The 13,833-nt window shown below is 40.6% G+C and overlaps 1 protein-coding gene across 1 annotated transcript in view; it reads right to left on the minus strand.

Annotated features, from left to right (window-relative positions):
- The window catches only part of kdm4b (lysine (K)-specific demethylase 4B), a 43,356-nt gene that overhangs the window by 4,139 nt on the left and 25,384 nt on the right, over positions 1 to 13,833 (minus strand). Inside the window, exons 9-20 of the mRNA XM_070908294.1 lie at positions 12,228 to 12,424; positions 11,561 to 11,808; positions 11,050 to 11,300; positions 10,506 to 10,626; positions 9,320 to 9,480; positions 8,775 to 8,973; positions 6,823 to 6,899; positions 6,572 to 6,627; positions 6,018 to 6,126; positions 2,185 to 2,373; positions 1,324 to 1,500; positions 784 to 903 (exon numbers count right to left, since the gene is read on the minus strand). Of these exons, the coding sequence (XP_070764395.1) occupies positions 784 to 903; positions 1,324 to 1,500; positions 2,185 to 2,373; positions 6,018 to 6,126; positions 6,572 to 6,627; positions 6,823 to 6,899; positions 8,775 to 8,973; positions 9,320 to 9,480; positions 10,506 to 10,626; positions 11,050 to 11,300; positions 11,561 to 11,808; positions 12,228 to 12,424 (1,905 nt within the window). The remainder of the gene's footprint in view (positions 1 to 783; positions 904 to 1,323; positions 1,501 to 2,184; positions 2,374 to 6,017; positions 6,127 to 6,571; positions 6,628 to 6,822; positions 6,900 to 8,774; positions 8,974 to 9,319; positions 9,481 to 10,505; positions 10,627 to 11,049; positions 11,301 to 11,560; positions 11,809 to 12,227; positions 12,425 to 13,833) is intronic.

Consider the following 13,833-nt stretch of genomic DNA (forward strand, 5'->3'; position numbering starts at 1 on the left):
TAACCTTGTCTGCTAATGCATTCTTGTATCTATGTATATAAGTGACTTTCAAGATGGCCTCCCCTGACACCAGTCCCAGAATCATCTTCTTCAATCCTGCATTTTCCACTCTGTAAGCACTCTGCATATTTGCCCCATAAATTCCCTAGCATGCGCCAGCGATGCTAAATCTCTCCACTTTGTTTTAATGCACTGTATCAAAAAATGCTCCACCATAATCTACAAGGGCAGCAGAGATTTTCACGCATTGATAAATACCAGAACGGGGAACCAGACCAAGAGGGTGGCTAAGCAATTAGACAGAACACCCTGTTACTAAAAGTTCACGGGTTCAATCGCTTCAAGTCAACTCTGTAGAAGAGCATCAGACGATATGTGTAAATGATGCCGTTGCTCACAGAATACTCGCCGAACATAATTTTCTGCACGACACCTTTAAGTAAGACTCTATTTAGAATTAGTATTTTATGTTTTTTTACGGTTACATTTGACTTGGCAAGGTTAAATGCATGCACACACTGCAGCTGGGAATAACAAACATTGCTCAGAGACTACTGAACAGCAGTTTCTCTGGTGGATTCTTTTCTTTTCCTTTTGTTTTTATGTACATTTACGTGTGAATTGTGTGATTAAGAAATCTAAACTGATGTAATTTTTTTTGTTCCTTTTTCCTACAGATTTCATCCAGTCTGTTCAGAGATTCAGTTTTGATCTCAGATATTTTAGCAGGTGTGACGGTAAATGCACGAGGCGAATATGTAAATAGTGGTGCTTTTTCCTCACCTGGTAGAACTTGTGGGTGTGGTGTCTGACAAAGGAAGCGCTGAGGACCTGACCCTCGAGCGTGCTGACCACAAGCAACTCCCCCACCTCAGGAGGACCAGTACGCAGGCAGTCATGGCTCTGAAGGAAGGAAGAGAAACAGGATGTGGACCAAGAGGAAGAAGAGGAGAGGAATAGAGAATGTGGAGGAGACAGAGAGAAGAATGACCGAAAAATGACAATTAAGAGATCAGGAATGTAACAAGTAAGATTAATTTAATTACTTCATACAGTTCTTACATATATTTTTAGTTCAACCTCTTCTCTATGAGTGAACTTGATCCTTTGAGGATTTTAAAGTTGCTAACATATGCCAGTGAGTCATTAAAGGGTATCTGAAGTTACATTTAGTCATTATATTTTCATTTACAAAGATGCTCCAGCTGCAAAGTATGTGTATATATATATATTTCATCCTAGCTTTAAAAAAGGGAATTCATTTTGTTGAAGTTATCTCTATAAATTGCACGGAGGTAGGTGTCTACAGGTAAGTACACTCACTAATATGTTTTCTGGGTGCAGGTTGTCACAATATGAGCCGTCGTCAAAGTTGACCTCGTAGAAATTCTGTGTTGCCATGCCGATGATGGTGCAGTGGTAGTACCAGCCGTCGCTGTTGCGACCAATCACCTTCTGGCCCAGGTTCAGACTCTGTGGGCCTTTGGGTGCTGTCCGAGGCTGGAGGGAGAAAAACCCAGACAGAGAATTTGAGGTTTCAAGCCTCACTACAGTCTGTGTGTGTTCAACCAGCCCGTATTACAATGAGCAGTTGTACAGATAGTTTCTGTTTCTGGAGAAAAATACAGTCTGGATCAAAAGCCAAATGTAAGAAGAGGGACTCAAGCTTGCATTAACACAAAACATGACCATGTAGGGAGGGGCTCTAAAATGCATTCAAATCATGTACTCTGTGAAGGGAAACTTTCTGTGGTTTCTGAGTAATTGTGTTCTTAAGGGTTTCTACAGTCAGATGCTTGTGATCTGTGTTTACTCTCAAGAAGTTCAAGAATGGTGTGTTAAGTAAAACCAGTGACTCTTCTGCTCATTAACCCCTTTCACCAATTTTTATGCTTCTGCAACAAAAAATCTCAACATCCACAGAGCAATTTCATAACAAAAACAAACAATGTTAAGTTTTCTTAAGCCAGCACAATCAACAGCCATTTTTACTTACACCTACTCATACAACATGACTAACAGCAAAGAATTTAATCAAATTCAGATTTTTTTGAATAAATTTCAGTTATACTTTGACCAAACCTGCTGTCACATCTGAAATATTGAAAGATGAACTTTTGTGGTTTTAACTTTTACAAAAAACTCACTTTAACGGCTGACTATTCATCTTGATTTTTACTTTACCTTTGGAGTGGCCCTTTTATGCCTGTGGCAGGTAACGGACACCACATAGGGCCAGTCGGCTGGCGTCATGACTACTCCAGCGATTTGGGCACAGGTGACGTGGAAGGAGGTGGCACAGTTTTCGTATGAGCACTGGATACAGGCACCGCGGTTCTGGTTGGCATTCTTGCCATGGCAGAACACACACTTCTACAATGAAAACAGAAAATAAAGACTTTGGTTGGTGTTCCAGGTTGGAGACAAATTCCCCCTGACCTCCTCAGCTTATTCTTATTTCTCTTTGAAAGGTGAGATCCTTTTGGATCCAACAAAGTTAAAATCAATCAGGCCACAAGTTGATTGTCAGTTCCTGGGACCCTCCAAGTCGTCCTATATACCTTTACATAACAGGAGGGAATACAGCCACGGTCCAACAGTTACACAAACTTATAAAAGATACATACAAGATATAAAAGTTGATATGAAATAATAATAAGAATACAAAAGAATACAAAATGTGGTTATGTTCTGTCATCATGCAAAAACCACCTATCACTCTTTCAATGACATTCAAGGATCACAGGAATGTTATTATGGTCCTATAGTTCAGACTGTTGCAATTAGCAACTTCTGGTTTCTTTCAATGGCAGTAAAGGTTAAAGGAACAGGGGCTACACCTCCTGCTGCACATATTTCAGTCTAGTGTTTCAGTCGACTTGCTGTTGCCACGGTGGAGATTTTATTCCTGTCCTGAAAGCTCTAACACCATCACACTGTCCTACTGAGGCTGTTGATGTTAATAATATTCATAAGAACCATGAAAAGCTTAGAAAAAAGGTGTCTGAAAGTGATGATGTTAAATAATTGTCAAAAATCTGACCAGAATGAGCATCAAATTGTTCAACAATCGCTGAATTATTTGTAAAGAGTGTTAGTACCTGACCTCCACCCTGCTACACTAAGAAGGTTCAAACAAGGACTATAGTTCCCTCTTCTTGTCTGGCACATACTCAAATTGCAAGACTTGCAGGGCATTTTATGAAAGAGAGATGATGGAGGAATCAGGAAACAGTGTAACCATTTTCTCCTCCTTTCATTCTGTTTGGTACTCTAACAGGTTTCTACTCATTAAAAATAGAATGGATGTTTTCAGTTCTGCCCATAACATGTTTGTGCAATCGTCAGTGTTGGTAGTCTGGTGAGATTCTCTACCAGCCTTCACTGAAAATGTCAACACTTTCTTAAAGAACAACTTTGTAAATAAGTAAGCAGCCTGAACATTTTTTTTCTTTTCCTGCATCCGTTTTGGTGTCTTGCATCACTTGTTCAACTCCTACTCTTTCAGTCATACAAGGAATTTGCTTTTCTCCCTTGGAGCACTTTCATTTTCAAATCCCTTCATTCCATCCCAACATCCTGAGTGTGAAATTACCACCAGGCACCAGCCAATCAAATCTTTGCCTTTGGCCGGGAACCCAGTCTACTGAGACACTTTGACATGTACCAGCCACAACCTTCATTCTTCATTTTCAATTTACTTTGAATCCTTCAACCCTCCATGTGTACCCCCCTTTGTCTTTTCACTTTCCTTCCCCATCCCTCATTTGTCCCACGATTCGGTTAAAACGTAGGGAACAACGGGGGGATTGATGAAAAGCTGGGTTGGAACAATAAGAGAGAATAACAGCATGTGAGGGAATTTGTCCCGTCAAATTGAGTTATCTTCTCAATACACCTGTGTGTTTCAGAAACATTATCTCCCTTCAAATTCCTAATGAAAACATTTATCTATTAAATGAAATCACCTGCCAACAAAGAAATTTGATTGAGTGGAATTATATATGTTTAACTCGTGCTTCGATCTAACATACAGACTCAACCTATTACCACAACAGCGTTGACAGCCGTCTCATCTTATGTGACTGGTACCTTTGGGTGAACTTGTTTTATTGTTATTATGTATCATCACACACTCTATATCTTCCCAATACCTCACTCTCTCTCGCTCTCATCCTTCCTTCTCCATCTTCCTCCTTTTGACAAATCACACTGCGAGCAGCTGTAGCGCAGCGCGTGGCCGATCAATAAAAAATAAAAATTCTTTATTAAAGTGCCAATACTTCATTTTCGTGCTGGTGCTGGAAAAATGTACAACAGCTCTCAACAGAGCTGTGCTGTGTGATATTTCACCGGCTGGTATGGTTTATCGTTTTCACCGGCTGGTGTACTTTTCCCACCGCTGAAATCACAGGCAGGCGGTGACATGACACCAGAGCTGAATGAAAAAAAAATGCAGCACTAAGAAACATGAGCTGTATGTCCATTTGTTTGTTTATACCTCATTCCACCTTGCTGTTTTCATATGTACATTCGATCTCATATACTTACTTGGGCCCTGGCCTCTGGTAGCATTAAAAAAAAAACATTGCACGCCAATGCCCACTAAACCTACCCTCTGAAGTACACTGCAAACTCCACAATTACGCCAGTAGTTGATATAACTAACTGATGAAATCGCTGTTTTGGTTTGTGTGTTGTTGCATGTAACAGGAGAATGGACCTGGAATGGTAGCTGGAAAACAGTTTTAAAGATTGTCTGATGATTTATTTAAGCATCTTGCTTTTCCAAGCTTGAGGCTGTTTTCTCACAAGAGCAGAAAACATCTCTAGGTGCAAAAGGCAACACTACCTTTGGGTAAAGGTATATCTTTTGAGGAATGTGCAGAGTTACTGTGCCTGAGAAATTCTGAAGCAACTAAGACAAAATCAGCTTGTGTAAAATCTCTCCGTCCCTGAAAACCAATGTTCAAAGATGGAGGAAGAAAAAAACAAAACACAGATTGCTGAACATGGTACAATTTAAACTGGTTGTATGGGTACGTGCATACATTTGATCAGCCCAGTCATCCGAATCATTAGACTGCAGAGCTTCTTCTCATGGCCTTTTAAGAAGAGATGGAGGAAACCTGCTTTGACTCGGATGCAAATGTCACCCAGCTTCTCTTTGATAGATTATTCCGAGAGAAGGGGAGAGAGAGAGATGACATTATTTGTAGATTTGTGATAATGCACCAGTAAGCAATGCCGATGCCTGTGAAGTGGGATCAGGTGAATGGAGGGGGAAGGGGGGGGGGGGGTCTCAGCGATCTCGGAACCCATCGGCTATCGTCTGACAAAGATTTTAATATAGATAAAATTTTAAAAAGCTAATAAAAAGCTAAACTCTAGGGTTCCAAGATTGCATTTCGACCAATGTATTCCGCCTCTTTTGCTCTCCACACGGACTGTTTACCTGCATGCAACTAAAGAAAGCTCAAATGTGAAATGTGGGAAGGAGGGATAGAGAGAAAGAAGGGAGGGAGGGGGCGAGTTGTGTTCAAAGACGCGGCAGCAATGGGGAAATTGCCTTCCGCCCATGGGATCGATTCAGTTCATTTGGCGCAGTGAGAAATGACAGCTGATTATTCAGCCATTCCCCCCAGCACAAGTTTTACCCCATGTCCTCCACAGCTTGCAAAAACACGATCTATCCATCCACCAGGGAAGGAGGGAGGGTAAGACACAGAAGCAGTGAGCAGGAAAGACAGGAATCTGTTTAAATGTAGGAAAAGGACGTAGGAGTGAGAGAAGGAGATCCCTGAAGAAGAGAGAATTCTATGACGATGAGACAAGAAATTAAATCAATTAAATGGCTGCAGTGAGTCAGTTAGTAACTTTCTTCAAAGAGAGAGGATGAAGATTGTGAATGTAAAGAAGGTCTTGCTTAGGTTTAAATGTTGAACCCTGTCGTCTAACGTCACACTATACCTTGAGAGAGATAAATAAACTTTTACTTTGTCTCTGCCTGGACTTACCAGATTCTTTCGTGATTCTGGAACCGCACTGACGTCCACCGGCTCCCTCTCAATGGCGTTAACAAAGCGAGCTTCAGCCACAGCGATGGCACAGATGACATGGACCCACCTGGTTACAGAGAGAGAGAGAGACACACACCATAAAAACTTCAGGCTTTTGAAGATCCAAGAGAGAAGGCTGATAACTTCACTGAATGTTGTGGTCAGTTACTGTGTGTTCTGCATTTTCTGTGCTTCTATAATCTGAAAACTAGATTTGTTAGAAAATGTGTGAGTATCTTATATTACCTATAACCTACGTATAATGTGGTTTACTTATATTTACGTATAATGTGCAACACCAATTTTGCTGCATCAGAGAAATCATCTGAAACTGGAAAGTCAATAAAAATTTTAAATATTTTGTCTTAGTCAGTTTTTTAAATTGTAAACTTTGTAAATGACGTTTTAAAATGCCCCTAGAGGTTTTGTTATTCGTGGAAGTCTTAGCAAATTTTGCACACGTGAAAAAATACACGCCACGCCACTCTAAAACCCACACATCTTCCACTAACCGGTTATCTGTGGTAGTCTTCAAAGCTCCTCCCCGCAAGTTACAGAGACAACACTCCTGAAAAACAGAAAGCAAATGAGGATTAAGTTTAGGCAGTGCAGGAAACAGAAGACACGTGACACAGATCTTCTGAGCTCTCATATCTTGGCCAATTAAGACAACACCTTCGTTTGGTATTGTAATAGCTGCTGGGGAACATAATCAATAACTATAGCTGAAGAGGTGTTTGCATAATGTAGTGCTGCTACTCACCACTGTCCAGGCTCCTGCTTCACACCTGCGGCACATCCAGGAATCACCAACCGAGTCTGGCTTTACACCGTAGCAACCTTTAAGGGAGGAGAGATTAATGGCTTGACATATCTTTCGTATAGTATGTATGTAAGTATGGGCTCCATGGCAACTTGAGTAAAGCTCTAGCATTAACTCAATATTTATTGATTTATTTTCTGCAAGGCACTTGACAAACCAAACCTGCTTGCTAACCAGTTAGTTAGCACTTTCTATATAACTTGCCCAAACTTCTTGTCACTATGTCCAATATGAGTTTCTGAAACAAAAGGCTTGCAATCATGTATAGGTGTTCCATACCTATACATGATGATTATTTTTAGTTGAATGTCCACTCCAAAACAATGAGGAGCAAAGGGATGGAGCGCAGAGCTGGTGTTTTTGACAGTAGTTCTTTCTGCTTCATGTCCTCTTATCAATAGCAGGGCTGCTTCCCCAGCTGAGCCCAGCTCATCCCTGGATCACTAATGAACTGGCTTTTTTGAAGGTACGCTCCAGCTTTGGGATAATAAGAACCCAAGAGAGTTGGTGTGTGTGTGTGTGTGTGTGTGTGTGTGTGTGTGTGTGTGTGTGTGTGTGTGTGTGTGTGTGTGTGTGTTACTGACTGACCACATGTGCACACGTCCATGCTGTAATTTATCTTGTTGTATGTGCTGCCTGACACAAAACATCCACATGTGTGGACATTTTAAAAAGTAGATATATTGGTCTTATTATAAAACTATTTTTTAAACATATGCCACTACATGAACATATTTTGTTTATCTATTTTTATATTATATATATTATATATTATATATTATATTTGAGAAGGAGATAAGGATAGAGGGTGTCATATGTAGTACAGATTAGTAAAGCCCCTTGAGGCAAATTAATAAAAAAAATAAAATTGACTTGACTTGAGATCCCACGGCTAATTCACTCACACACAAAGTCAACAACCAGCTTGTCCTTTCGCCCTTTGCCTTTACAGAATCCGCATGCTTTAAAAGTAGTGGTAAATAAGAGCTGGGGAAGTTTATGGTGTGCTGCCTTTAGAGAGGCCTTTGCGAGAGAGCCTCTTAGCTAGTTTAACCCAAGTCAAGGAGAGTTAAACTAAGAAGCCTCACTGAGCATGGCAACAGGGGAATTGAGCACACAGGTTGTTGCGCTGGTGTAGTGGAGTCTCATCTTCTGTGCTTCCTATTTTTCCAACACTATTCTCAGGGGTCCAAGGATAAAAAACGGGTTGTGAATAGAGAAGACTAGTGAATTGCTCGGTAGAGTCTGTCTGTGAAGCTTGTCAGTCCATGTATGGCTTTGTAGCTGGCTGAGACCAAGAGTCTGAGTGTTATAAATTAAACGCTGCAGTGTGCCCACAGCCACTAGTCTCCCAGTCAGCTGAACCGAATCAAACATAACTTTTCTACAACAATAAACAGAAAGTAAAAACATTTTTTCTAATTTTCTAATTAATAAAGCGTTAAGCAAAAAGAGCTTATATACTCAGTTTAACACAGCCTTATTTCATATCCATTAGGATCAACTGCCCACCTCCGTATGTGGATCTTGTGACGTTAATAACATTGTAAAGTCTAAAATTTGTATTTTAGTTGTATGTTTGCTGCTGCTGCCATCCCCTTAGTAGTTTTTTTTTTTAAGTTCTAACATCTTTTAAAACCTGAGTAAACCTGAGGCTGCTCTCAGTGACTGTACTCACACCTCCTTGAGTTGCTTCAATGCAAAAGCTGTCATTAAATTCAATTAAAGCAAAATAAACATTTAGATATGCAGTGAAATCCCATTTTTTGAACTAGTGCATCTTTCCCGAGGTGTTATTACTACATAGCAAACAAGGCTATGTTTGGCCCCAATGTTACTCAAATACAGCCAGCATCCTTTCTTGCTGTATTGAGATAATTGATTATACTTACTGGCATGAACCTGCATGTGGCAAGATGAACAGCGGAGCAGAAGACTGGTTCCATCCTCTCCGATGTGATAGTTGGTGGTTGAAGGCTCAGTGTTGCCTGCGCTGAAGCACATCTCTGGGACCAGTGGACGAGTCAGACTGCCATGACAGGGAAGGGAGGCGCGCTGGGTCTCATTCGCAATGAAGACTTCTTTGTGTGGCTGGAAAGGCCAGAGGAAAGAAGATAATACAGTTAGTGGATTGAATCCATATTGGTTATTGGTCAGCCTTTACAATATTTGGGATGAATGGAAGAGGATGTTAGAGGAGGAGTTGAAATGCATTCATGGCCCGCAATTGTTTTCATTTGTACTGCTGACAGTTAACTACACAAAAATATATTACACCTAAACTACTGCTCCTCAAATTACTGACTGACCAACATCAATAATACGACCACTAACCTGCTGAACTGCAACAACTACTGATTTTGGAACTGCTACTACTATCACTACCATTACTACTTCACTGACACATATGTGCTTCTGCTACAGTGTGTGGCTGTACCTTTGTGTAGGGACAGAAGAGTGAACAGATAGCACAGTGTGGCTGGAGCGCTGCCACTGCAGCATTGAAGGCCTTCTCTGCCAGGAAGTTGGGTGAGTGATTCTGCCACAGGTGCTCTTGTTTCTTCATGTCGCTGTCCAGTGGCATGGGGGAGGACAGCTCTGCGGGTAAAGAATAAAATGCATTAAAAGATGTGCTGCTCCAAAAGAAATTCGTATTATTGGAAATTATTGGTAATGATTTTATTTTTCTCTAAAATGCATGTGAAGCATTTTTGGAAAAGCACAAGGACCTTTTTAATAAGGGAGCCCCTGCCAAGAGACAAAAATAGCACATTCTGTTCCAGACAATAACACCACCACTCCTGATATAATTGGCTGATGAGCACAAATAGCACAGGCATCAACAACTTGCTGTTGTGGGTCTGGAATCAATTTTGCAGTGAAGCCCCTGAAGCTACTGATCCAGGCTGTTTGTTAAACCTGGACAGAAGGCAGGAAGAACTCTTCACAAGCTTGCCATTTAACTCTCTTTTCTCCCTCCACCGGCCCTCTGTTTCTCCTTGTCCCCCCAACCACCCTTCTGAAGGACAGGCCCTGAGTCGGGTCCCCGGCTGCCGACTTAAAGTGACTTTGAAAGCAGGTAATTGGAAGTCATGATCCCCGGATCAATAAGTGTCCGTCAGAAAATGAAAAGAAAAAGACAGAAGGGAGGGGAGTGAAAAGACGCCTTGTAGTCTTGATTTCATTATCCCCACAGGGAGCTTTAGTCGTGTTTGTTTTGCTTTCTCCAGATCGATAATCAAAACAAAAATGGCGTCTTCTTCATTTTAAGTACCATGATGGAGAGGACAATGAGTGGGATGAATAATAAGGGGGGGCAGAGGGAAAAATGGATGGTGATAGATGAATAATGGTGTTCAACTGGCAAGGGTTTCTTGCAAATCATGTTTTGGTAAATTTGTGTGAATAATGTAACTGTTTTATTTATTTAATGTTTTCATTCACTTGTTTGACCACATTTTTATTCATGTCAATGACAAATTAAAATAGCATTTACACCACCTGCTGGTGACTGCCCTTTAACAGTAGGGAAACTGTCCATACAAACAGTGCTGACTTTTAAATAAGAATATATTTACAATAAATTACACTCAAAGTTAAACGAGGGATACAAAGCCACACACCTTTGTCACTGGTTGATTCTTGCTTGACGATGGACAGAGGAGAGCGCATGGGTGGCTTGCTGAGGGGGTGACGGCGACTCTTTTTTACCTCTGTTGGCATCTTCATCTTGGAGTAGCATGCCTGATAAAACACAAGATTGAACAAAATTGTTATGAAACTGTTTTTAACACTGAAATATGCAGCAAATAAATGGGGTTAGGGTTAATTGACATTCATTTAGTAAAATTGTTTTACTTTTTAAATATGTTTACTTTTTTTCTACATCTAATATAATTTGTTATGCAATAATTCAATTTGTGCATTAAACTCATATCAGCAACTGTTGGTGAATTTTTGACGTGCTAAATTAACCTGCTTGACTTGACTCAACTGTGGCAGAAAACCAATTTAAATTTAGAGGTTAAATTCTATTTTCATATCAGCCAGCTACATATTTGTACTGTAAAATACCAGCAACTGTGGCTTGAGAACAATAAAAGTGTGCTGGCCTGTTGGACACAATAACTTCAAATCTAATCGACTTTGACTATCTGAAAATCTAACCTGGGTGGCACTTACATCCAGCTTGTTGTCTACTGGGATGTCACTCTGTCTTGGGGTAAGAGGATTCCCCACCTCTGGATGACTGACCATGGCGTTTTTTGAATTCTTGATGCCAGATGTAGCAAACTGCTCAAATGCTTGCTCAAACCCAGTGATGGAGTTGTGGATACTTGACATCTTCTTTGGCTTTTTCTGCTTCTTTTTCTCAATGTCCTCTGTCAAGTTCTGTGGTTTGGCCTCGGGTTCTTGTGCTGTCAAAGAGAAACGGGGAAAAAAACTTCAGAAGTAGTGATGGCCTTCAAAAACTTTGAGGAGGGAAAAGGGAGGAGTTGAGTTATCCATATTTGTTTCATTCTCATTGTTTGTTGCTGGAGAAAGACTTCTAATTCAGAATAAAGCAATTGTGTTGGTTTTGATCATGCCCACATTAATATAGAGCCATGCTCTGGAATAAAGCCCCTTACTTTCCTGTTTTATCAACAACATAAACTCCTCATATCGTAACCCTCACCCTCTACAGCTGGAGTCTCTGCTGCTTTAGCAGCAGCCTCGGCAGCCTCCTGCTCCTCACGCTCCATGGCCTCCAGGGTCATCATGGCCTCTTTGGCTAGACGCTCCTCTCTCTCCTGCCTCCGCTGAGCCTCGCGCTCTTCCACCTGACGCTGGTACTCGGCAGCATCCAGCTCAATGCCTTCCTCCGCCAGCACCTTCACCTCCTCCAGCTTTAGACGACGGACCTGCTTCATCTTCTGCATGGCCCTGGGGTTGGGCACAAAGACCAGTGCATAATTAAATTCACATAATATATATGTAGGCAAGGCAGCTTTATTTATATAGCATATTTCAAACACAGACAATTACTTAATACTTCATACACATGCTTTAAATAGAAAATTAAAATTACATTAGTAAAAGCATTGGAATGACATTCAAAACAGTAAGCAATAAAAAAAATAATTAATTAAGGAGGAATAAAATGAAATAAGGTTGTAATGCAACAAAGGAAATAAGTGCAGTAGAGAAACCAATCAATCAAAGGAAAACACCAGGAAACACCTTTCAAATGCATTCAAATGAGTAATGTGCAGATTTGGATATTTGCATTACCATGAGCCTAACACATGTAAGCTGTGTATCAAAACCTCAGAATTAACAATTTATGTAGTTTGACCTCTCACCTTCGCAGGAGGTTTGCTCGGTGGGTTACACGATGCTGCCTCCAGGTCTCTAGCTCGGGGCTGCTGAGCTCAGTGGACTTAAGGTGGTCCAACATTGTGATGTCTTTGCCCTGCTTCCACAGCTCGTAGCGATCCGGCTGCAGGCAGCGCACAAATACGTCCATGGAGATCTTTACCATGTCCTTACGACAGGAACACTAAAGAAAGGCAGAGAAGGCAGAGATTACTGGATGTTAAGAGTAGAGAATATCAGCAGGTTAAGACGTACAGTAAACAAACAAGCCTAATCCTCCACAGTGGTAGAATACTGCTGTTTATCTACATATGGAACAGGTGCTACAGATGACACTTTTAGTTACACTTTACAGCTTTCAGACTAAAACTCTGCAGTGAGTGATCAAAAGAGGAGGTAACTTCACAGAGAGATGGTTCTTGAACTTATATAAAGAATTTGCAATGTTTTGCACTTAATATATCATTAGATTCATATGTAAGACCAGTGTGTTATGAACTCTTCCAAGAATGTGTCTTTATTCTCACTGCTGAGGAGGTTTTACTCTGTGCAATAAAAAAGTAAACATTATTAATATCCTCTAATTCTGCAATTGAATTAATTACGATACACCTCACATAACTTGATTTCACCCTAATTAGATTAGACCTACAATATGGAAGAGACATTAACACGGATTCATTCAGCCAGTGTATAGAAACTGTATTTACTAATGAGTGATTTATTCATGATATAGTACATATTACTGAAGAGTGGAGTGAAAAAAGCCTTGTGCGTATGACATGTAAATCAGTTTCATAGCTAATCCTGTTACCATAAAGACAATTAGTACACACCAAAAGGTGGCAACTGTTGTGTGTTCACTTGTTTTGCCACAATTTACCATAGAAACAACAACATGAGCTTAGCTGAAGGCGCAGCATTTGGTCACTTTTAAAGCAAAAGGCTGATGTAGGCCACGTAGGTAGAAGGATGCTGACTGGGCTGAAAATGTTTGGATGAGACATCACTGTAATCTTCATCTCTGTGACTTATTAGGACCTAATTGGAAAAACATCACATTACACAGGCCAACATTTTGTGTCCCATGGGGTTGTAAAATATTGAAGTAAGTAAAATATGGCAGGTAATAAAACTTTGGTAGTTTGTGGTACTGTGTAGATAGTAAACGTGATAATGCGCAGATAGTTCAGAGGTAAACGTATACACATCATTTGCATTTGTGTTTGTCCTGGGAGAGGGATCTCACCTCTGTTGCTCTTCTTGAGGTTTCTTTCATTTTTTTTACTGATGCATGATTCTCGCAGTTTTTGGGGTGTATCCACATGGTTGAATGCACTTATTGTAAATTGGTGTGGATAAAAGCGTCATCTACATAAATGTCATGTAAAATAACTGCTAACACCTCACGATGACTCCACAAACCTTCATAATGACATTACAGGTCAATGATTCATTCTGCTGACTACAGAAGGGAGGAGCTGCCGAGTGGCAGAGCTGTGAAAAGAAACCACAGTGCTGAATATAAGTGAGGGGAAAATGGCAGGCACAGCAGAAAGACGTTTGGCAATGAAAGGAGGGAGATGAAACAAA

The sequence above is a fragment of the Enoplosus armatus genome, chromosome 7 (assembly GCF_043641665.1).
Source record: "Enoplosus armatus isolate fEnoArm2 chromosome 7, fEnoArm2.hap1, whole genome shotgun sequence".
Lineage (NCBI taxonomy): Eukaryota > Metazoa > Chordata > Actinopteri > Centrarchiformes > Enoplosidae > Enoplosus > Enoplosus armatus.